Here is a 24,210-nt window from a genome sequence, read left to right as displayed (position 1 = left end):
TTCGTATTTGTATGAGATATAGTAATAAGGTTACGATTAGAGGCAGTGGCCAGACTTTGACACTCCCCCTGATCCTCCCTAGCGTGTTAATGAAAGAGATTAGTTTGACTTTTGGTTTTGTTTAAGAACTTTACTCGTTCGCCTAATTGTTGAATAACTCTATCGTATCCATGGTACAAGAATCTAATTTCACTGCTGATCCATCTTTTATGTGCTTGAATAAGACAAGAAATGCACCAAAAAAGTAAAAAAGACAAGAAAAGTACTTTAAAAGAAAGACAAGAAAAATATATTTATTATGTACTTGCCGAAATAAAAGTCTGACTGTCGCTGTCATGGCAAATGTTGACGAATGCAACGGTCAACCCCGTGTGGTTAAAGGCCAAAGGGCAAAAAAAAAAAGACTAGAAAAGCAAAGGGGAAAAAAAAAAAGACTTAGGGTGGCTAAGTCTTGAAGAAGTCATCGGAATCCTAGTTAATGACCATCAACTTGAAATTTCATACTTTGATTGGATCAATGACGGTAATAGTATAATATATCCAGCATCACTAGTGTCTCGTATCCAGAAAGATTGGTATATTTTCCATAATTGACTTGATATACAAGCACAATCATTATTTTTATTACAAGAAGCATGAAATAATTGGCAACTTAACTAGGTAAAGATACACATGTACTACTGTGATAATACCAATTCCTCAAACTAAAATCCTATTCCGTAGTTTTCCGGACCTTTCCAGGAATAGAAAGTGGACGTTATGTCCATGCTAAAAACAAAATAAAGAATTGAACTTTCGGGTATAGAGGAAGAATTGAATTAGAGGCCAGATGTGAAGGGCACATTGGTGGCAGGCAACCAAGAACTGCCAGCAATGAAGTTTCCGACTGTGAATTTAGAAGCCTCTGTTGCACTAGTTATCACGTGATACCCCTTCCAGTTTACCCTTTTTGCAGTGGATGAACCAGGGCCTGTGTTAGCATATTCTCCATAGTACAACGTATTGAGAGCAAAATTACCACTCCAGGGCATCCAACCATCTGGATTAATTAAACCATCAAGAAATGTTTTCATGAACACAGTCCTTGAATATTCTTTCCATGGTCTTCCAAGATATGTCTTGACCGAGCTTTGAACTGGTTTCAAGTCAGAAGCTGCGGTAACTCTGGAATTGAGAATGGATATTCCAGTGTTTTGGTTAGGGTCGGTTCTACCTTGTGCGGTGATAGTGTTTGTCTTGTTCGGAGGATTTCTTGCATAGATGTTACAGTTTTGGAAGACGACAGCAGCATTTCCAAATATAAAATCAACAGTTCCGTAGATATCACATTCCCTGTAAAATTGTCTTTCCGAGTGGACATAAAGGGTGTCTTGATAGCCTTCAAAGCTGCATTGGTAAAATACAGAGAGATCGGAACCAGATCGAAGAGCCACCGCTTGGTGATTTTGAGGTCCCGCTGTGTTCCTAAATGAAATCCCACGAGCAATGAATCCATCGCCGACAACGGCTGAAATTTAGGTAGACAAGAATATTTTGTCAGTTCCATTACACCTTTATCAAAATGAGTACTGCAATAAAATTCTAAACTAAGTCAGCTATCATTATAGGATGACATTCAGGACAGCCTTCAAAAGAGGATTAATTAGAATAGATGTTATGACAAATACGAGTCGATAGAGACTTCAGAGTTCATAATTCAAGGACGTAGACTTTATGTGCATTATGTCCAATGTTATCCACCTAGCTCAAACAAGTCTTTTAATTCTAGAAATCTCCTATCAAGCTAACATTTTCATCGAAGTTGAACTTTCTTACTGAGACTCGTTCTTAACATTCATAAATTCAAAACTTCCATTTTCTCTGCCTTCTCCTCGAAGAAATGCTATTCTGTACCCTTTCCCAGAACCCAACACAACTTAAGCTTATACTCTGTGGTTGTCATGATTATTGAATAACACCTTTTATTTTATTGTGTGCTCTCTCTCTCTCTCTGAAAAAATAAATTAAACAACAGTTGTATTTCTTCGTCCTCACAGAAAAACTCAAAAGAGAAAAAAAAGAAGAGAAAATAGTTTAGCAGACAATAAACCTTCACAGCCCCAAGCATACTCTGATTATTAAAAATATTGTCTACCATCTATAGTCACCTTATAGGTCTGCCATGCATGCAAAGAAAAATCCTCTAGTTCGAGATTTTCCTTTAGGACTGCTTATTACCTAACAGGCAAGTTCGTGTTGTGGTTGCTCTATTACCAGTTTTGTGCATTAGAGAAAACTAAAGTCTGTTGTAGGTGTAGAATATGAAACAAAAATTGCTTTGTTTGGCTAGCTTAACTTACCAACTGTTGCAGATTTGAAAGTGGTGCTACCACCGTCAACGCTCTTGCTTCCGGTGATAATGGTTTTTCCAATACCATCACCAACCAACATGATATTCTTCAACTTAGTTCCAATCTCCACATTTTCCTTATATGTTCCTGCCTTTATGTGTATCACATACCTCCCATTTCCCGATCGCTTCGCGGCAGCAGCTATAGCTTGAGCGACCGTCTTAAAGTTGCCCGAACCATCTTGGGCTACCACAACATTTGGCTTTGGAGATGAAGACTGCAAGAGTTTCCTGTCACCAGGTTTCACCCAAGTTGGGAACCCCTCCTTGTAGCTTGGCTCGTTATATCCCACTTTGTTTAGGGACAAAGTGTTACTAATCAAACAGCTAACGTTACTATTTGACATCAAGGGCACAAGAAAATCAGCACCGCGTCCAAGCTCAGTGAACCCTTGCTTGCATGTCTCAAGATTGGTGAGTGCTGTGCTAAGCCAAGTTTGCGCATCAACTGCACTGCACTTGGTGTAAGGATCAACAGTTTTGTTAATCTTGACAATGGTGCTTTCGTAAAGCTCTAGACAATCTGCCCATGCAGCCTTTTCGCGCTGGTTTTGACATTTTGAGCCAAGGTTGTATGTGTTTTCCCGGCCATGCAGGGCACGTTCTAAGGCAAGATTGAGTGACATCTTCAGAAAATCGGACTTGCCTTTTATGGGATAGCCATGACCGTATTTAGGGCTGTGGGACAAGAAATACTCACACGGTTGTGGATATGGGGTTTGTGCACACCATGATTTTATTGTTGATGGAGGAAGTTGTCTAGAGATGGCCGGAGAAACAAAAACAGTCACGAACAGGAAAATTGCCAAAGGGTACGCCATTGCTAGTTTTGTGAACATGTCACAAAAGGCTGGACTTGATCAGGATGGTGAAATTGGAAGAATAAGGAAAGCGAGGGCTTTGTAATTAGCTAGCTTGTGTGGCGTTAAGGATCAGCATTGCGTTACTATTTATAGAAGTGCAAGCAAGCAACATTTGGGCGGTCTAATTCAAACATCGGATGTGGGGCAGGGATGCACCTTCTTCATTCCTTTGATTACTTAATTGACAAGTAGCAAAGCAATTCAATATTCTGAATTTTCTGTCTTTGCCTGCGTAGACTAAATCTAATCATGAATACAGCAGCTAGTTTTTGAGTTTTGTACCATCTTCGTTGACTTGATGATAATCCAGAATGAGCAAATTAAATTCAGCACGCAACGCGTTTAACCTCATATTCTCATCATTAGAAAATAATTACTACTTATTGAACAGAATGGTTGCATACAAACATGGATATATGTGCACCGTAATTAAGTGCTCCGAGGAAACACTACTGGTTCCACGTCCTTGATCACCTTCACATTTGCTCTTGGTTGTTTAATTTTTTGTAACCTAAAGCTCAAATAATTGATTGAATAAGTAATGTTTTGCAACAGTATATAATACGTGGTGGCGATCGATGTGTTAATTGATCAAATATTATGTACTGCAATCTGTAAGTAGTTTGATTGAATCGAATTAATTAACATCCTTGAAAAGTTAAAGATAAAAAGACTTAACTAAAACTCGGTCAAGAAATCAAGAGAGCAACTTAGTCATACAATCATCAACAGTGCTAATTAAATTTTTCCGCATATGTAGCGAACTTGCACGGCAATTGGCAATTTATAAAGAGAGTGACTAAGAACCCAAATAAAACAGGTCCGATTGAAAGTGAAAACTATCATTTTTCTGTTGAGATTAGGTAGATTGTACAGAACAGAAGAATATATGTTCTACAACACCAATACCGATACTTGGTAGGGAAATATTTCTTGATTGAAAATTATGAATTGCAATATATTATTAGTAAGTAGTTTGATTGTATCAAAATAACATTCTTAAAAAAAAAAAAATTAAAGATAAAGGGACTAGCTAAAACTCGGTCAAGAAATGAGGAAAGCAACTTTAGCCATAAAATTGTCAACGATGCGAATTAAACTTTTTCACGTATCTAACAAACTTGCATGCTGATCCATGAAAAGAGCCATCAAGAACCCAAATAGAGCAGGCCTAACATACCTGTATTAATTGTTTATGCACGGATTATTAAGTTTTCTTAATCATTTTTTTTTCCTGAGATTAGGTTGATTATGATGGAATCTTCAGCATTGACAAAAGCATGCAACTACGATTTACTGTCATTTGGAAATGCCTCGAAGAACGGCCTGTTTAGTCAGACGCGGGGCATGGGCTGAGCAACTTTTCCATCAGATGAACAGTGTGCTACTATCATCTACTTGTGTTAACCAAATCAAATGGCAAGTGTTTGATTAACCAAACTAACCCGAGCGGCAAAAATTTTCAACCCAAAGCCAGAGGAAGAAACCAATTTGTACTTGGTTTTTGCGAACTGCTGGCTGGAGTTAGCTGTTCGGCATCTCAGAAAACCACTCCTAACATTGGACGTTGAAATTTCCATAACTTTTTCTTTTGGGGGCGACAGTTCAAATATCATTGGTGCTTCACATTTCATAACATTTTTTTTAATTGCGCACTTTTTGCCTTCTTTATCTTTCCTGGCATACGGGTACCTTATAAAAAGATTTTCATTGGCCAATCAAATTCTAAGATATATAGAGCATTTATTTTAATTGGTAAAATTTGCATTTATTTTTTTTGTAGAGCATGAAGTTCAAAAAAATAATAAAAAAAGAAGTCCCCTTAACAATATTAAACAAGTATAGATATTGAAGATCAGCCATACTTCACAGTTCCACCAAGTGAAGGATAGCTTGCGTAAGGAGAAATACATCCTTATACTTTTCTTCATCTGTATTAAGAAACTGCATTTCTTTTTTCATTTTAGAAACTAAACTTTATCTACATATTGGCTGTGAGTTTAGAATCAGAAATACTTTCTAGAATAGATTTTACGCGTTCTGTTAGCCTTTAGGCGACGACAATTCCATGCATAAAGCACCTTTGCTTCTTGCAGCATTTTTCCTGTTTGCACCTAAAGTTAAGCTATATTTCGGCCAATGTCACAATCATGTTGTTGAGGATACAGTTTTCAGATTTCTCGACGCTGCTTGGGAAACTTCCCAAGTCTATGACATAAGTCGATCAAACTCTAGAATGAAATGAAAGTGTGAGAAAATTGTTTACGAATGTAAGAAAATTCCGAAGCTTAGAGATTTTGACTCCAGAATGATAAGGAATTGGGCTCAAATAAGCACACGTGGAGTTAGAGCCATGCGTAATTTGGTTCATCCACGTGCTGTATTGCTCAACTACAACACAGCCTCGATTCTGGCCATCATTCTTAGACTCTGACCATCATCAATTGATTACTTATCCAAAAGCTTGTGGGCAAAAAAGGACTCCATCCTTATCTGTTAGTTATAGATGATGATTATTCTTGATGTTATATTGTTATGAAAAGTAAAAGACGAAATCAAAAGTAAATGGACCTTTGCTTTTTCTTCTTTGCTTTTCCTTTTTTCCTCTGTAATTAGGTTGGAGGCTTTGATGATTTAGACTCCTAAATGTCAAAAAAATTGATCATAGACATTTGCGTTTCAATACATAACACCCTGTTGTCAACAATATAATTCATGGTACGTGTCAGATGTACATAACTGAAAACCAAACAATCACCCCTACGAGTAATTTGAAAAAGACAAGTATTCAGATACAAATGGAGTGATGGCTTGATGATGGGATATAGTCTCACACCCCTACGAGCACGCAAATGCTCAACTGAATCTAATGTATGCTTTCAGACTTAAAAATTGCCATTAATTGCCTTAAAGATTGAAAAACAACATTAGGGCTCATGACCTTGCAATCTGATATTTGACTTTATGCTAGTAATTGAAGACTTGAAATGTCGTTACCGTGAAATTTGACACCAGTGTCTGCTTTGTGACTAGTATAATCAATATCTGAGTTTAGCTGCAACTGGATTCAAATTCAAGTAGCTGTCCCGTCTACTTTGGTGGTTTTCTCTTTCACATTACACCTGCCATATCATTCATGGACACCTTAGCATTTTGCTGTTGAATTACTTCCTTTCCTTGAGTTCTGCTGTTCTCTGCATCCAGAAAAACAGCTCTTAATAAGAGGTGGATTTAAGAGGATGGTATAAGTAGATAATTCTTTTTGTTTTTTTTCTTTTGGTATGAGGATGTTTGGAATAATTGCTAGAAGTAGATGTATATTATTTAATGATCTCGTATATGGATTAGCTTTTGGAACGACAGAATGCGGTCTAACGAAGAACAGCCAAGAAAACAAGGTACAAGATAAGTTTGAAGAAACTGGTTTCCTTGTTGTTTCCACAAGCGGGTGCAATGGTCTGATTGGTCCTCAAATTCTGCCAATATTTTACGTAATAGATATTAATTCATGGACATTGCATTAGTTCTGCAACCGATTGATGGCTTGATTCTTTTTTTTTTTCGTTGTTTATTCTTGACAAAAAAAAATTTTATTTTGGATGTGGTAGATAAACATGCTAATTTGGTGCTAAACACAGCAAGGATCTGATCTGAAGTATGAGCAATGATGTGGATCTACCATATCATGGCAATAAAGAATGCCCTTCGATTTGCAAGTTTCAATTTTAAAACCATAATACTTTCTTGCTTTCTTTATCATTTCTAGGATATTGGTTGGAGGGGTTTTACTTTTTAGGGGTGAGCATGGATTTTTTTTTTTTTTTTTGAACTTTTGAACATCTTTTTTTTTTTTTTGCAGCCTATTTTTGGAAAAGGCTATTATAGATATTATCATCATCTTACCTCTTGATGTATATCTACTCAAACCAGATTTATCAAAGATCACTAGCTAGCTGCCCAGACAAAACATGCCATCAATAAACTATTGACCTAACCTGGGAGTGAGCATCGTTGACATTCTTCTGGGTAAGCCTTAGGTTGGGTAGATTATATAATGCATAACTAAAAACATTCATTAATCAATTACAAGATTTATCAACCACAGAAATCTTAGACACGACTAATCATTGTAATGTTTGTTAGCGTGGCACACGGGCGTCATTTGCATAGTCAAGCATTACATGTTGATTACACAATTTTATCACCTTTAAATTTTTTTCGATTGTCGACACGATTATTTCTAGACTAATTCTGCTCCTGCTCTATATTAAGCGATGATGAACCCAAAGGAGTTATTGGAGAACGTGAAGGGGACTAAACTGTCATCGAACCAGACTAGTACACCCTGCATTAAATATTGATTACACAATTAATCACCTCTAAGTGCGTGTGTAATTTTGTGTGCTTAAATATTGGTTTATTTGCGTGTCTGAAATTGATTACCTTCTAGAAATAAAAGCAAAGTAACATCGCTTATCTATCATGGAGATTATTGGAATTGACATGGATCGTACGGGGATAATGCCGCCCATGGTTTACGGAATGAATTGTGAAGGCCCAGAGAACTTCCAACTTACTATAATTTCCTAAATATGATTGATGAAAAAGGAAAAGAGAAAGAGAGGAAAAAGGATTATTGACTCCTTTATGACCACATTGTGTTTGGGTAATTCATTTTGGCCATAGAAACTAACCAAATTTATCACTTATCTCTCATTCGTAAAATTTTTTCAATTTCACCCACCAAACGAGATAAAGGTTTTGATTTAGTTTTCTTTTCCAGTTAAATTTACTACTATCTAACCGACCATATCATCCAGCAAATTGAGGACTGCAGGAAATAGCCGGAGAAACGAAAGAAATTAATCCTAGTGTTAAAAGTAAGAGCTTCATTCCAAACGAGGATGCCAATGTATGATCCTTGTTGATTTTTTTGAATATGGAATGTGTATATATATATACTTAGATGACTTAGGATGCGTTTGATAAAATTGAAATTTGAATACTAAAATGAAATCTAAAGTCTGAATTTATTAAGTTATTGAATTGTAAGTATTAAAATTTTAATATTTTAGTATATTTTGCATTAAGTAATAAGTGAATAGGTTATCACTTATTTTTTGAAATAAATTTTACCTAAAAAATTAAGTGTGGCTTAATTAATTAAAATTTTCTATCGTTCTATTTTTTTCTATTAAACACATCTGAATATATTAAGATTTGAACTTTTTAAATTTAAGAGTTGAATTGAATTGTCTAATAGAACCTTTGCATATCATGGTCTAGAATGGTTGTAACTTTTAATTTCATGGGCAATAAAACCTCCATCGGTTGGGTGGATAATATTTTGATGTCCACTTAGTCTAATTAAATTTGATTTTATCCTGGTGGGTGACAATCTGAGTATTTCTTTTCTCTTTTTCCTTCCTCCTTTTTTGTTTATTGGTTGGTCGGCGTTTGGATTGCCTTTTAGTAAGCTCAAGTATTTCCGTATGTTCTGTTTTTCTCTAATTTTTTGGAAGCTCACTATGATCGGTTCACTATCCACTTTTAGTATTTATAGCAGTGCTTCTCAAGAGGATTGAAATGCATTCCTTTGCAAGTTTGAACTTTCGTATGAAAGTAGTATTATTTCCATCAGACAAACGCGAGCTGAAAGTGTGCTTGGAACAAATGGCTGTATTTTGTAAATGGGAAAAAGTTCCGGTAGCCCTCCGACTATTCGTCGGGTGACCTTTTGGCCCCTCAATAATTAAGAGCAAATTTTTAGCTCCCAATCTATCGAAATTTAATTAGACTAAGTGGATAATATTTTGAGTGGATAATTAAACCCCTAAACCGTTGGACTTTTTGTCTAGTTCAACAGTTAAGATCGACAGAAATCAATATCATGTAAGACGCACATCGAAATATGAAGGGCATTTTAGTCCATGACAAATTATCTTCCACTCGGTAAAAGAAAGTAAAAATCAATTTGACCTAACTGTTGCCTTTTACCATTCTCTCTCTCTCTCCCTCTCTCTCTCTCTCTACCGCAAGAGGATTGAAGCTTTTGCAATTCACCGAGCTCCAACGGCATGGAAGTGGACGTTGATGAGAAATGAAGCGGCAAATAAGGAAGCTAGATGTGTACTTCGATCTCTTTCTCGTTTACGATAAGTTGTTCAGCCCTTTGAATCGATTTTTGTTTTAGAAATATGTATATGCATGCCAAAGTGTCAAGAATGATGGCTTAAAAGGGCATATTTGGGAAATGGTATTGTCAGGAAGATGGGTGGTCCCAGACGTGGGTCTTCTCAGTAGAAATTTATAGAAGCAGGTGTGGTTACATTGTTTATTGTAAATTGACCATGTCCAATAAAAAGGGATTTGCTCAAATAGTAGTTTATTTGTGGTTGAAAAATTGACAAGTGCATGGGTATGGGGTCTCTATTTTGGCCTAATACGAATAAATGACTGGTAATTTGTGTGATAATTTATTCTTTCTCTTTTAAGCATTATGTTTACCTGAAACTAAAATTACTATTGCAAAGCTTGATTCTGAATGGTTTACTATTCGTTTGCATAATGGGGGAGAATTAATTAGGGACAATATATATGGTATATTGATGGAGATGTGGATCATGATCTTTGCAATGTCAAGACAATATCCATTTATTTGATGTTTAGTTGTATTAATCCTTCTAAGAAGGCCAGGTATAATCTCCGCTGACCAGCAGCACATCTCCTCATTGATCCAATGCCAAAATCTACAACCATTATCCGAGCACACTGCAGATCTGCGCCCAAGATTCCTTGAGGTCCACGAAGTTATGACCCTCATCACTTTCTCACACCAACACAAGGGAAAAGGGCGAGTCCTCGCATTTTTTGGGGGAGAAGCTCTTCAGCTACAATGGAAAATTTTCTTCCTATAGCTCTTTGTTTAGGAAAAAGCCCTCTTGTATTGAGTAGAAGACTATTAAGTGGATTAAAATGCTCTTCATATTTGGGCGTACATCTCACGTGGTGTTGTTTCCATAGGTCTTAACTACTGAACTTAACAGAAAGTTCAACATTTTGCACTTTCGATAGATCAGGGATCAAAATTTACTCTTAATTGTTAGGAGGCTAAAAGTTTACCTGGCTAATAGTTTGAGGGTCATTGAGACTTTTTTCCTTTGTAAATTAAGAAACATGGATGACAACTAAGGTTAATTGAAATTATAACTATAGTGGAAGATTAACAAATTTACAACGTTGCGAAATTTACATGACAAATTGATTACCAAAAAGCTAAGTAATTTCTGCTTTCAATTAAACCTTCGGCTTCCCTTGGGTAAAAAAAAAAAGGTGAGAAAGAAATTCTTCTGTTGTATGAAGTCATTATACCAAATGCTCGTATTACCATTAAATTCTTACATTTGTTTCGAAAACAGCAAAGCATATTTTGATAATACAATCAAGCTGCTTCAGATATGTAAAATTCTTGCCTTGAAGCAAAAACTAAATGTCAGGATCATAAGGTACTAGGGCCTCTGGCAACCAATAATCTCCTGAGATAAATTGTCTAACGGTAAATGCTGAAGCCTCATTATAGTCAGTAATTACATGGTATCCAGGCCATCGAACCCTTTGATCAGTTGATGAACCAGGGCCTTCGTTTAGGTACTCCCCATAGTACAATTTGTCTAGACGGCATTCCCAACGTAACCAACCTTGAGGGTGAATTAACCTATCAAGAAATGATGACAAGAATACAACTCGAGCATAAGCCCTCCATGGCCTTCCAAGGTAAGTCTTGACTGAATCTACGAAGGGTTCTAGATCAGGAGCCATTACAACAAAGCAGTTGTGAAATGACATTCCACTACATTTGAGATAATGATCTCTACTCTGAGCTGTGATTGTATTTTGATTGCCCAGAGGTTTTCTGGCATGAATGGTGCACCTTTGGAACACAACAGTAGCATCTCCCATTATAAAATCTACTGTACCGTAGATATGACATTCCCTGAAAAATTGCCTACCATCATAAACGTAAAGGGTGTCTTGAAACCCCTCAAAACTGCACTGATAAATGGTCGAATAATCGGAAGCTGAATAAAAAGCCACTGCTTGGCCATTTTCAGGCCCAGCTGTATTTCTGAATGTCATAAAACGGGCAACAAAACGTTCCCCTTTAACAGCTGAAATGGAAATCACAAGAAAAGAGTTCCATTCAGCATTCTTGATAATGTCAACATAGGTTTAAATAGGAAAGAATTGGACTCCGAACTATGTTCAAGCTCATTAGTCATTAGCTTGCTTAATTTTTCTCTTCCACTTTGAAATATAATTTCGATTTAGTCAATAGTTAAAGATAACTAAAAGATTGAATATTAACAAGTGATGTGATTGCATTTGCATGTTAGATTATGGTCCATATATCCTGGCTCACCCCAAAAAATTTTATAAGTACTATCTTAAATTTTGGGTGCAAAATTCTAGTTCTGATAAGGTATGTAAACTAAATGATTTTATACACATACGACATGCTAACTTTAGTTATTGAAAATTTATGGGCTGATATGCAATTTCCAACTTGATGCAAGAACTCTTCTTGTTCCAATAATCCTTTTAGGCCCGTTTGGAGGCATTCAATTAGTAAACGAAAATGAACAAAGAATTTTTAACAACGGATTTATTGGACTTACTAACTGTGGCTGACGTTGCTGTAGTAATGGTGCCATCTTGATCGCCGTTAAACCTGTTTCCTGTGATAATCGTCTGTCCAATGCCATCTCCCACCATGAAAATATTACTTGATTCAATTTGTAGATACTCTTTGTATATGCCAGCCTTCACATAAATTACAAACCTGTCTGTCTCAGGTCTCTGCGATGCTGCATTGATTGCATCTTGCACTGTTGTATAATCCCCCGATCCGTCTTTTGCAACCACCAAATTAGCCCAACCAGTCGGATTCCAAGATTGCAATAGCCTTCGCTCACTAGTTGTTATCCAAGTCGGAAATCCATGCTGATCATAATTATTCCAACTGTTATTATGATCACCACATGCCCCAGAATTCAAAGCTAAGGCATTGATAGTCAAATTCTTTAATACAACGTCTAAAATCGAAGGCATCAATGTGATATTAAAGTCAAGAAATCCTTGTTCGCAAGTTTGAAGATTGGTCAGAGTTGTACTGAGCCATTTTTGTGCGTTAGATGGAGTGAATCTTTTGGGGTCACCCATTTTGTTGAGCACATTAAGTGTTTCTTTATAAAAATTTACACAATCCCTCCACGCAGCCTTCTCTCTTTTGTCTCGACATTTTGGTTCCAATCTTATAGCATTTTCTGTTGCATTGATGGCACGATCAAGAATAATTTGGAGAGACATACTAAGAAATTCAGACTTGTTATGGACTGGATTATCGCCAAATTTTGAGGTGCGGGTGAAGAAATGCTCACACAGCTCTGGGTGAAGAGTTTGGGCGCACCATGGTTTTATTACTGCAAGAGGATATCCAGAAATGGCTGGAGCAGCTAAAGATACTAAAATCACGATTACAAGCGAGAGTTCCATTACAAGCCTTAATTAGTGATGGATCTGGCGACGGAAATGGTGAGCTATAGGTATATAAAGGAGAGGTTGAGGAGATTAAGTGGCGACAATTGTACATACAGTTTAAATTGGTCAATTGAGAGCCTTAATTGCATGATTAATTTATGCCAAGACGACTTAATACTAAACTGAGGTTGAGAAGAGTAGCAATGAATGTCAGTTGGCTTCATGCTTAAATTGTTAGTAATTAAGGAGAAAAGTACTTAATCACTAGGGTCGGCTCAGTGGTCAGGAGAGGGTTATTAGAGTATTCCCTATTACCCGTTCAAGGTGAGAATGGTGTGGGGGAGAGGTGAGAGGGTTAAAAAAAAAAGAAAAAAAAAAGAGGAGGAGGAGAACACTTGAGTTGAACAACTTTTTAGTTGTACATTTTCCTTAATTTTGGTGAAATTATACTGAACCATTTTAAGATTTTCTAGTGTGTCACAGTCTGGTTTCCTTGTACCAAGTTGCATGGATTCTTACTGGACTAGATCGCAGGGATCAATGATCATATATTACCCTTTTTTAAGACAATCCAGAAAATTCCAGGATTATTACCCTGTTACAAGTTAAACACTTCCTTACAGTATTATTTATTGCGACTGCCGTTACATTGACCAGCCCGTCTTCTCTTTTTGGCATGTCGCTATAATGCCTCCAAACCATATTAACAACTTGCCAGAGTACCTAGCTTAATGTAAGTTTAGCAACTGACTACAATGGTTCTTTCTATTATTTCTAGAAGTTCACATGCCGTTTTAGAGAAAAGGTTTTCATAAAAGGCGCATAATGAATTAATGATGCTATCCGGACTTTCACACGAGCTGATTTGTGACGAACAAGTGATCAGTGGAGTACTTTAACTCTTCTATGTATTAGTTATGACTTTGCAATTTGTACTGGACCTTACATTTAATGTACAAACAATGTCACAAAACGTACAAATAGGTGAGCGTTTGCGTCCCTCAATTAGAATTTATACATCTTTGATGCTTCCATGATTTTTTTTTTTTTTTGTACATTTCTTGTGAATGCTTACATTCAACAGAATTTTCTTTTCACATTTTTTGCTGAAGGAAACTCCAAACTTTACAAGAAAATGAGAGAAAGGGGAGGATTTAAGAGTTGAACCAAGGACTTCAAAGTCACCTGACTAAGTCCTAATTTAAATATCCCTAATTTAAATTTCAAAAAGGTAATAATTGGCCACAAATTCATGAGGGAGGTAAGAAGAGAGAAAAAGAAGACAAACGAGGCAAATAGAATAGTGAAGAAGGAAAATAATATGGGTGACAACAAGGAGAATCGAGAAAGAGGAGGATTTAAAAGTCAAACCAAGGACTTCAAAATTGCATGATTGAATTTGGATAAATTACGTTTTGTCTCATTGTGGTTTAGCACTTTTCCACATAATCTTCTTGCGATTTTAAAAGTTATACATATCCCCTTCATGATTTGAACTAAAGTATCAGAATGATAGAATTTGCATTCCATAATCGAGTCAACTAAAATATTAAAAGTACCCCTATATAAAGTTAAAAATTAGTCATTAACTATAAGGGGGTTATGTGTATATTTTAAAAACTATAAGGGGATTATGTGGTAAAAATAAAATCATAAGGGATTAAAGTATAATGCATATTATGTTTATATATTTTGATCACTTCAACCATTTTAGTTTTTAAACAAGGATTGTATCGACATTTCCATGGGATCCGTTGCAGAGGATCATTTTCGTCATTTTGACATTTTAGTTCAAATTATGAGGGGGTTATATATAATTTTTGAAATTGCATGAGAATTAGGTGAAAAATTACTAAATCATAGGAAAGTAAAGTGTATTTTACTCTTTAAATTTCAAAAAGCTAATTATTGGCCACAAATTCACGAGGGAGGTGAGAAGAGAGAAAAAGAAGGCAAAGGTACTTGACTGCAAGAAAATGCACTGCAACAGATGTACATTTGCTGTTGCAACACTTAAACGGGGCGCGTTAATTACTCAGCCAAACAGAAGAGATGGTCGGGAATGTTACTTTCTCTTCTATCTTTCACCCAATCAACGCGCCTTACTGCTCCTTATTCTTTCATACAAAAACGAATCTTGTCATACTTATTTTCTCTTTTTCTTTCAGCCAGTATAATCTTTTTTTCTTTTCTTTTTGGTTGGTGTTTTTTTTTTTTGGGGATGTGGGTTTGGCCGGGGACAACGTGTTCTGCGTGCTGCAGAATGCAAACAGAAACTTCGTTGCTTCGTTGCAAAAGCAAGTGTCCCTCAATTGATTGAAAGAAATACAAATTTGAAGTAAAAGAGTTTACTAGACAAAGGGGCTAAACCAAGCATCTCACCATCAAGTTAGTGGAAAGTCGAACGATTTATCTAATTTGGAAATTATTCACTGAAATTTTAATAGGACATTTCTGTTTCTTTTTTTTTTTTTTGGTTATAGTACAACTCGGTAGAAATGTAAAATATTCATCAACTCCGATGAACTCTGACCTTTCTGTTTAGGTACCTTTTCTTGTCAATTAGTACTGTTTTCTTGCTACTATTAGTCAATTTTGGTTAGGTTGTTGCTGTAAAATTTAGAGGCCAGCATCCTTCCACTTTTCACAAACTTATACCCTCATGAATAGGTTGATGCTATAAAACTTATGGGCCAGAACCCTTCCACTTTTCACAAACTTAGACCCTCGTGAACTTGAAAGAAATGTGTCTGAAAATACTCAAATTTTAGTACCAAAATGAAATTAAGTTCAGGACAACAAATTCATTCTTACTTACCAAAAAGGATAATATTTTGTCTTCTTGGAGACTTCAGTGTCAAGTAAAGAATTTCTTTGGTTAGATGAATACTGTTGAATTAGCCTTTGTCGGAAACAGCATGGTGAACGAGACGTGCAACTAATTCAATAAGTTTCTTTTTGGATCTTCCTTTCATCTCTTCTTTTTGGATCTGTGTAATCTTCCATTTCACCAGGTATGTAAATGACTACACATCGACTAGATCACTTGTATCTTAATCAATTGCCATTAGACATTATATATAGATTGTACATAGAATGTATTTTGCCTTCCTCTCTCTCTCTCTATTAGTACGTCTTTGTCATTGAACTAAATAAAACTAAATGAGTGGCTAACCTGAAAAACTTGGCCTGAGACCAAAGGCAAATGGATTTGACACTTCCAGGCTAGGTCGATTACGGAATTTTTTATAGACGAAGCTATCAACTTGAAACAGATGTATGAAAGGGATTTATAATTTGTGCTTACCATTATTCAGCAACAAATTTTACAAATAATTGGCGCCAATTAAAACGCAATAACAATTTTTCCAGAATTAATTGGCACCAATTGTTCTCTAAATTCTTGACCTGTGTAGAGCCGAGTTTCTACATCAGATGGATTATAGTCAGCGTTGCATCTGTTAGGATAAGACATTTGGATTGCGAGTGACTACGGTATTTGCTTAAAAGGGGATATGTGAATTTCAAGGAATGATGTTTTAACAAAGAAATTGCGGCACAGACGTGGCATTTTAAACAAAGAAAACTCAATTGAAGGGCTGTTTCATCTTTTTATCTAATTTGTGAAACGGAGATATATAACAAAGGTCTACTGTTTGTACCAGGGGCAAAGTGCAAGTGGTCCCCAAATTCAGGGAGCAAAGTGCAATTACCCCACGGAGAAATTATCTATCGTAAGAAGTGTTAACAGTAGTATTAAATCAAGCCAATTCATAATTTTATGGGATAATTTCAAAAACCTCCCCTGAGGTTTGTGAATATTTCATTGGCCTCTCTCCAGATTTTAAAAATTACACTACCCTCCCTTTAGGTTTATTATCTTATAACATTTAGGTTGAACTTATAATTAAAAAGTGATATTAGGAGAGAGAAAATAATATGATTCCATTATTACCCCTCATCTACTAAATTGTTTAATTAATCTAATACATTCCTAAATATTAAAGAAAATATTAGAATTAGCTATTTATCATCAGGAATTAAATCACATATGACATAAAAAATAGTATATCCTTCTATATATTTTATTTAATGCAAAATTTAAATTACTCTTTTCAGTTACAAATTTATAGCCAAACATGATCAACAACAAATAATCAAAAAAATCTGTAACCAAAATATTACAAATAATGAATTTTAATACAATAAAATTCTCAACAACTAATCTTAATATATTGACAATAATATTTACGATGTTAAAGTTTGTTTGCTATAATATTTTGGATGTAAAATTTTTTGCTTATTTGTTATTGATCATGTTTTACAATAGGTATATAATTAAAGAGTAATTTGGATCTTTTATTAAGCAAAAAAATAACATGATATACTATTTTTTTATACTATATGTAATCTAATGATAAATAGCAAATTTCAGTGTTTTTTTAAATGTGTGGGTTGGTATTAAATTAATTAAATATTGTAATAGATGAGGAGTAATGATGAAATCATAGTATCTTTTTTTTTCCTAATATCACCTTTTAATTATCGATTGGGTCTAAATGTTACAAGATAATTAATCTCATGAGAGGTTAGTGTAATTTTTGAAACCAGGAGGGAGGCCAATGAAATATTCAGAAATCTCAGGGGCGGTTTTGGAAATTATTCCTAATTTTATTTATTAAGGTGTCTTAGTTAAACTAGTATTAGATACTTCTATAACAGCTGGTTTAGTAGTTGGTGTCCGTGAGGGATCGCGGTTGCTTTCATAGTTAGATGTAATGTGGAATTGTAACCCCACTTAGCAGTATATTTATTTTAGTGACTCTGGTTAGTCTTTGTTTCTATCCTAAGGGGATGTAGCCCAAATGATTGTGGTCTGCAAAATAATAAGAGTGATTGGTCTATTTAAAATATTAATTTTAAATACAAATAATTATACATAAGTATGCAAATTGGTTATTTAAATGATAAATACAAATACTTATACTGAAAAATTATTGAGATGAAAACTGAAGATAAAATTAAAGGTTCGAGGTAAAAGGCACGTTAGTGGCAGGAATCCAAGAATTGCCAGAGATGAAGTTTCTGACGGTGAACGTAGATGCATCAGCAGTACTCATGACGTGATAACCAGGCCATTTAACCCTGTTAGCTGTCGATGAACCAGGACCTGTATTCATGTACTCTCCGTAGTAAAGTGTGCTCAGAGCAAAACTCCCACTCCAAGGCAACCAACCAGCCGGAGCAATTAAGCTATCAAGAAACGTCTTCATGAACACGGTTCTTGAATATTGCTTCCACGGTCTTCCAAGATATGTCTTGACTGAGCTCTGAACTGGTTTCAAGTCAGAATCTGCAGTAACCTTGCAATTGTAGATGGATATTCCAGTGTTCTGGTTAGGATCAGTTCTACCTTGGGCGGTTAAGGTGTTGGTATGGGTAGGAGTGTTTCGTGCAAACAGGTTACAGTTTTGGAACACGACTGCTGCATTTCCAAATATGAAGTCTACTGTTCCATAGATGTCACATTCGCTGTAAAATTGTCTTTGACTGTATGCATAGAGAGTGTCTTGATACCCTTCAAAACTGCATTGATAATATGCTGAGAGATCCGAGGCAGACCGAAAAGCCACTGCCTGTTGACTTTTAGCTCCAGCCGTGTTCCGGAACGTGATGCCCCGAGCAAGAAAGCCATCTCCAGTAATTCCTGAAAATTGAAATCCAAAGATAAAATAAAATAAACTGAGATTCAAACTTGCGCTTAGCAAACCCTTTTGATGTCTGAGATTAATTCTGTATACAGAATAAAATATGCGTAGTCAATAATTTTTGAGGCAGAGATATGACTAATTGTAGCCATAAACTGTTCTAAAGTCCTGAAAGGTCCCAAATGTTAAAAAATTCATACTTAGGCAGGTAAGCTTTTCAAGCTTTGAGCAGTCTCGAATATTCAAATCTGAGATTGCTGTTGTAATTCTTCTTTAGGTATAAATTAACCAAGTTTCAAACTAAACATTTTTCATAAATTAGTAGCTAGTGTTAATTATTTATTGGTTGGTTCCACATTTTTGGCTTATGACGAAAGAAATTTTAGTTCCCTATAATGGGTTCGCATCACTTACCAACAGTTGCCGAGCTGTAAGTGGTAGAGCCCCCTCCTCCAACACTCTTCCTTCCTGTGATTATTGTCTTCCCTATTCCATCTCCCACCAACATGATATTCTTCGATCCAATCGAAACCGTCTCCGAGTACGTACCTGCCTTTACGTAAATCACGAACCTTCCATTTCCACTTCTCTTCGATGCTGCCACGACAGCATCTTTCACAGTTCTGTAGTTTCCTGAGCCATCCTGTGCCACCACAATATTTGCTTGAGCAGCCTGTGCGGACGATTGCAAGAGCTTACGATCACCGGGCGATACCCAACCGGGGAATCCATCTTTATAGCTTGCACCGCCGTAATACCCTTTGTTCGTTGCTAAAGCGTTGCTAATGAGATTACCCAGCACATCATCGTACAACGAGGGCATCGCATTGTCGGAGGCTCCTAGGTCAACAAATCCTTGTTTGCATGTCTCGAGATTGGTCGAAGCTGCGCTTAGCCATGTCTGGACATCCTCCGAGGTGAATTTGCCGCTTGGATCGACAGTTTGGTTGAGTTTCAATTGGATGTCTTCGTAAAGGGTTACACAGTCGTTCCATGCAGTCTTTTCACGTTCATTACGGCATTTTGAGCCTAATGAAATGGCGTTTGTTTTGGACTGCGTGGAATGGTCCAAAGCAAGTTGCAAGGACAGTTTAAGAAAATCCGACTTGCCTTTGATTGGAATGCCGTATTTTGGGTTTTTAGTTAAGTAGTACTCACAAGGCTGTGGGTAAGGAGTTTGGGCACACCAAGATTTAATTGTAGGCAGAGAATAGCTAGAAATAGCCGGAAAAGCAAAGAACAGTAATAGGAGCATTACAATGGAGAATCCCATTGCTTAATTGTCGATAAAGATTGTGGATAAATTGATCAAGTCGAGCAAAAAGAACAATGTCTTTTTTTTTTTTTGGCTGAGAGAGTAGATTGCCTGGTGTACATAGCGGGATTAACTTGGTTAGCTAGCTTATATAGAAGTGTAGACCAGAAGGACCAATTACATTTTAGGTTCATGTGGGAAAATGCTTATCTGTATCTTATTTGACCAAATGTTGAGCTAAAGACTTAGGGCGCGTTTGATAAAATTAAAATTTGAATCCATTAAGTTATAAAATAATTAGGTATCAAATTTGATACATTTGAGTTTATATCACATTAAATAATAAGTGAATAGATTATCACTTATTTTTAGGATCATGTTTTACCCAAGAAATTTAGTGTTACTTAATTAATTCAGATGTTCTATTTTTTATTATCAAACGAAATTGAACATATTAATATTTAAATCTATTAAATTTAAGTGATGAATTAAATTATCAAAATAGACCCGACTGCACTTCTAAGCAATGTGATCTGTTTAGTTGTTCCGGGGAATTCACTAGTTATGATCAAGAGTAGCAACTGCAGATACGTATATAAGTTAGTTGACTTGATAATTGAGAAGGAAAAATTTAAACAAGTCAACCAAACGTGTTGTGTGGTAATATATTCTCAATAGTCACCAAAAAAAATATAAATTTATACACACATGAACAATCAACCTATGATTAGTTGAGAAATAAAAAAAAATAATATGTATTCTCAATAGTCACCACCGACTTAATGACGCCTAAAAAATAAAAAATTAGAAAAACAAGAAATTCTGAAACATTGCTGGACGAAATTTTTCTAAGCCACACCTTAATTAGGATGTGATGCGCTAGCTAGAGGCAACTTGGGCCGGTACGTGTGAACTTATGAAGCTTCCTTCATGTAATTTTTTTTTTTTTTGCCATGTTCATTGACTTGGTTCCTGAAATACATATCGTGTCTGACTTCCCCCCACTTAAATTTCTTCTCTTTCTATGATCACGTCTATTAATTTTTCTTTCTTTTGGATTTAAGTTGGCCCGTGTATCAGTATCACTGATCAATCGATAATTAGCACTTAAGAGGAAGTTGCAAATTAATTTAAACAATTCGTCCAATTCTTGCACAATTCATGAGGCTTCTCTAAAGCTCAGATAAAAGAAAATGGAATGATAAGCTTTATATAGAAAATTTATATAGTAATGGATTTGGATGGTCTTTCTTTTAATCCCTTTGTTCAATACTGTCTTAATTGAATGTTTCCTGATTATGAAATGTATCATTGAGATAATTTTGTAAAGGGTTTATCTAACGATATCAAGTATTATTATTATTTTTCAGGGCAAGGGTATAAGAGAAGTGTACGTATGCATGCACTGCAGATGAAGATGAAGATGAAGATGAAGATGAAGAAGGAATCCTCCTTTTAAAAGAATATATACACAGGGCAGAATTTGATAAATTATATGTAACAATATTAACATACGCATGGGGACACCACAAATTTGGCTGGATAAGACAATAATAAGTAGAATTTAAGTGGTTCTAATTCTAAGACTTCGGTACAACGCCTCAATTTCATTTATTTTTATGGGCTGACCATGCAATAGGGATCTTTTTAAGCCTTTCAAAATGGAGGCAAAGAATGTAACTTGTACTAAATTGTTTATTTATCCACAATGGACAATGAATGATTACTTCAATGAAGCCCACCGACTTTCGTATTTGCACCTTTTTTTGAAATAATAATAATAATAATTTGAGAGATCGAGTATTTAAATGCCGGAGTATAATAAGTGCGAATGTACAAATTACATAACAACTTATGTGATATTTAGGTGTACTACTGTGTGTTCACTGAGCATCCGTTAAAAAACATTCATTTTCATATATATACACACACACATCTTATATGAAAGTTTTTATTCAAATTATATAAGTCAAAACAAAGAGCTTATAGTTTCATAAGAAAAAGCATTTAGGTATCTTTGGGTTTCCCTTTTTTTTGTTCCATGGATGGATGTTTAAAAGGTTGGATAAGGCTTGATTGATACTGGTTGAAGTTTTCGAATGAGAAACTTCCAATTTTCTTCTTTTTTTTTTTTGTTTTTATTGATGGCATAAGTCTTAAACCGCAAAAAAAAAAACCAAAACCAACTAAAAAGAAACACAATTATATAGCCAGTTAATTTATGACTTGAAACAAAAATTGAAGTCAATGATTTTTTAATTTTTTTTTGTTCTCGGGTCTTTTTCCTTGTTAGATTTTGTAAGATTCAGGACAGGTTATACGTGGAAATTGGTCTACGATTTCCATGCTGGATCCTAACACTTGACTAACTCACGCACAACCGTGCAAAGATTCTTGCTGACCGATTCTTTCTAATGATAGCTAGCAACTAAATTCATTTTTTCATTACTAATCGCGCAGCATTATCCATCGTGGTGGAAGACTTTTTTTTTTTCCTCAAACTGTAATGTGGATGCAATTTCCCGAACAACGAGTTGTGTGCCCAGCTGACCTTTCTTTAGTACACAAAATACCAGTTGCGCCTCAGAGCTCCCCGCAATCCAAGAACCGGATAAGGCTGTCTTGGGTATTAGCTTCTTTTTTCAGGCATATGTGCAACCTTATCTGGATCCGGATACATGCATAATCTTGATGCAAACACTTGTGTAGGCTTCAACGTACCACAGTATGGTTTATAACTTTAACCTATACAAGTGTTTTCCTAATTTTGATTACTCAAATTCGATGCAAATTTGCTTAAGCATAAGGATCAAATATGGATCTTGCCCCCGAGCAAGAGTCGGACTCTGCGGGCGCAACCCGGGCCGAATCCGGATTAGTTGGAGCAGTGGCTCCGGATACCGGGTGGTCTGACCAAATAAAAAAGGATCAAATATGGATCTTGCTGTATATATTATTCAATTCAGACACAAATCCAATAGATTTTTAACATATATTGATCTTAATAGTGTAAACAATTTTATCAATCCGAAGAGGCATTAATAATTTAATGGCTAAATTTAGAAATTCTCGCTCTTCTCCTTCACTGCTTCTTAAATTCTACCATTTTCCTACTAAAAAAATGCAGAACGAAAAGGTAATTATGATAAAACAAATGATTTTACTTATAAGAAGAAAAATAGATATAACATAAATTGACTCAAAAAATCTTTAAGCTACAAAATTGACACCAACAACTCATTTGGAAAAGAGAAAGGTTTATGTTACTTGGGAGATTTTTGTAAGGAGAGTAAGGAAAAGAGAAGAGAAACCAACTGGTTTGGAAGGAGAGTTTTGTAACTATCATTGAAGGAAGTTTTCCCAAATATGGGCGGAAAGCTAAGGAAAGGTAGCAGAAGCTTGATAAATTTTTTTAAAATACTAATTTTGTACCTAGATTGTCACTGAACAAAATTTTAATGGCATATATGTTCCAAATCATTTCATTTCATTTCTAAACTTCTAAACAACATTAAAATCTCTTCCTTCCTTTCCTCTTCTTTTCTTTTCCTGTCATAACTTAACATTTCTTTTCTATCCTTGACACCCAAACTAAGTACACAACCCGATTATAGCACATTTAAAACAAAAGTCCCAAAATGCAACTCCGTACTTAGCTAAAGACCCAAAAGTGTCGTTAGGCCACTGTAAAATAAATTTGACGTCAAAGCCCAAAGGCCCAAATCTGTGGATCTTCACTTATCTGACAGATGTCACTCCCTTAGGTCTCACAACCATCCCTGGGCTTGCCTGCAGCATGTTCTACACAACCAGCAGACCTACGGGTCCTATGTTGGACATGCTTAATCCTTGCCTGCAGCCGTGGGCTAATCCTTTGTCGTCATGTGACCTTGAGCGCTGACGATAAAAAATGATTTAGGGTCCATTTGGAGCTGCGATAGTTTACTGAAACGTACTTCCCTAGTAGAGTTTTTAATAAAAATACTTATTGACTACTTAAGTGCTTTCAAATATATTGTTTGGAGTCATAATTCAATAAATACTTATTGTATTGGATAATGTGTAATTTAAAAATTTTTATAAGTGTTTATTCCTCTATTTGGTTTATAATATATGATAAAATGATTAAATTTGAATTTTTTTTTTAAAAATCACAAAAGCTACTTTAGAAGCACCAAATTTGAGTTTTTGTTAAAAGTACTTTTAACACTAAAAGCTTTCCTCTTAATTTTATGAGATGATTTTCACCAAACACTTTAAAAGTACTTTTAGCACCTAAAATGATATCTTACCAAAAGTATCACAACCCCAAACGGGGCTTTAAAGTTAGAGTATCTTTGACACGTCGCTCTGCTTGGATTGACAAGTTATTCACAAAATAGTTTTTATTGTTGAAACCTGCAATAACACACTTTAAAAATATTCTAAAAACGCTTTAAATACATACAATCTCAAATA

General features: G+C 35.5%; 3 protein-coding genes across 3 annotated transcripts; all 3 read right to left on the bottom strand.

Moving 5' to 3' along the window:
* Window positions 1-562: 562 nt before the first annotated feature.
* LOC113760629 (pectinesterase 2-like) lies at window positions 563-3,286 on the bottom strand. Its single transcript, XM_027303286.1, has 2 exons — window positions 2,340-3,286; window positions 563-1,507 (listed from the first exon to the last, which is right to left on the bottom strand). Exons 1-2 carry the CDS (start codon window positions 3,226-3,228, stop codon window positions 819-821), a joined length of 1,578 nt encoding a protein of 525 aa, XP_027159087.1. The 5' UTR covers window positions 3,229-3,286; the 3' UTR covers window positions 563-818.
* A 7,451-nt stretch (window positions 3,287-10,737) lies between these two features.
* LOC113759323 (probable pectinesterase/pectinesterase inhibitor 17) lies at window positions 10,738-12,804 on the bottom strand. The gene is made up of 2 exons (XM_027301889.1): window positions 11,928-12,804; window positions 10,738-11,420 (listed from the first exon to the last, which is right to left on the bottom strand). Exons 1-2 carry the CDS (start codon window positions 12,802-12,804, stop codon window positions 10,738-10,740), a joined length of 1,560 nt encoding a protein of 519 aa, XP_027157690.1.
* A 5,006-nt stretch (window positions 12,805-17,810) lies between these two features.
* Window positions 17,811-19,770, bottom strand: LOC113759322 (pectinesterase 2-like). The gene is made up of 2 exons (XM_027301888.1): window positions 18,912-19,770; window positions 17,811-18,496 (listed from the first exon to the last, which is right to left on the bottom strand). Exons 1-2 carry the CDS (start codon window positions 19,768-19,770, stop codon window positions 17,811-17,813), a joined length of 1,545 nt encoding a protein of 514 aa, XP_027157689.1.
* Between the last annotated feature and the right edge of the window lie 4,440 nt (window positions 19,771-24,210).

Source organism: Coffea eugenioides, chromosome 2 (genome assembly GCF_003713205.1).
Source record: "Coffea eugenioides isolate CCC68of chromosome 2, Ceug_1.0, whole genome shotgun sequence".
In the NCBI taxonomy this organism is placed as follows: Eukaryota; Viridiplantae; Streptophyta; class Magnoliopsida; order Gentianales; family Rubiaceae; genus Coffea; species Coffea eugenioides.
This window is presented reverse-complemented; position numbering and strand designations above follow the sequence as displayed.

Coding starts and splice junctions, on each gene's coding strand:
- LOC113760629 (XM_027303286.1), bottom strand. CDS start 3,228: ATGTTCACAAAACTAGCAATGGCGTACCCTTTGGCAATTTTCCTGTTC. Junction 1,508..2,339: donor TTTCAAATCTGCAACAGTTG/GTAAGTTAAGCT, acceptor CCTAAATTTCAG/CCGTTGTCGGCGATGGATTC.
- LOC113759323 (XM_027301889.1), bottom strand. CDS start 12,804: ATGGAACTCTCGCTTGTAATCGTGATTTTAGTATCTTTAGCTGCTCCA. Junction 11,421..11,927: donor AGCAACGTCAGCCACAGTTA/GTAAGTCCAATA, acceptor TTTCCATTTCAG/CTGTTAAAGGGGAACGTTTT.
- LOC113759322 (XM_027301888.1), bottom strand. CDS start 19,770: ATGGGATTCTCCATTGTAATGCTCCTATTACTGTTCTTTGCTTTTCCG. Junction 18,497..18,911: donor TTACAGCTCGGCAACTGTTG/GTAAGTGATGCG, acceptor TTCAATTTTCAG/GAATTACTGGAGATGGCTTT.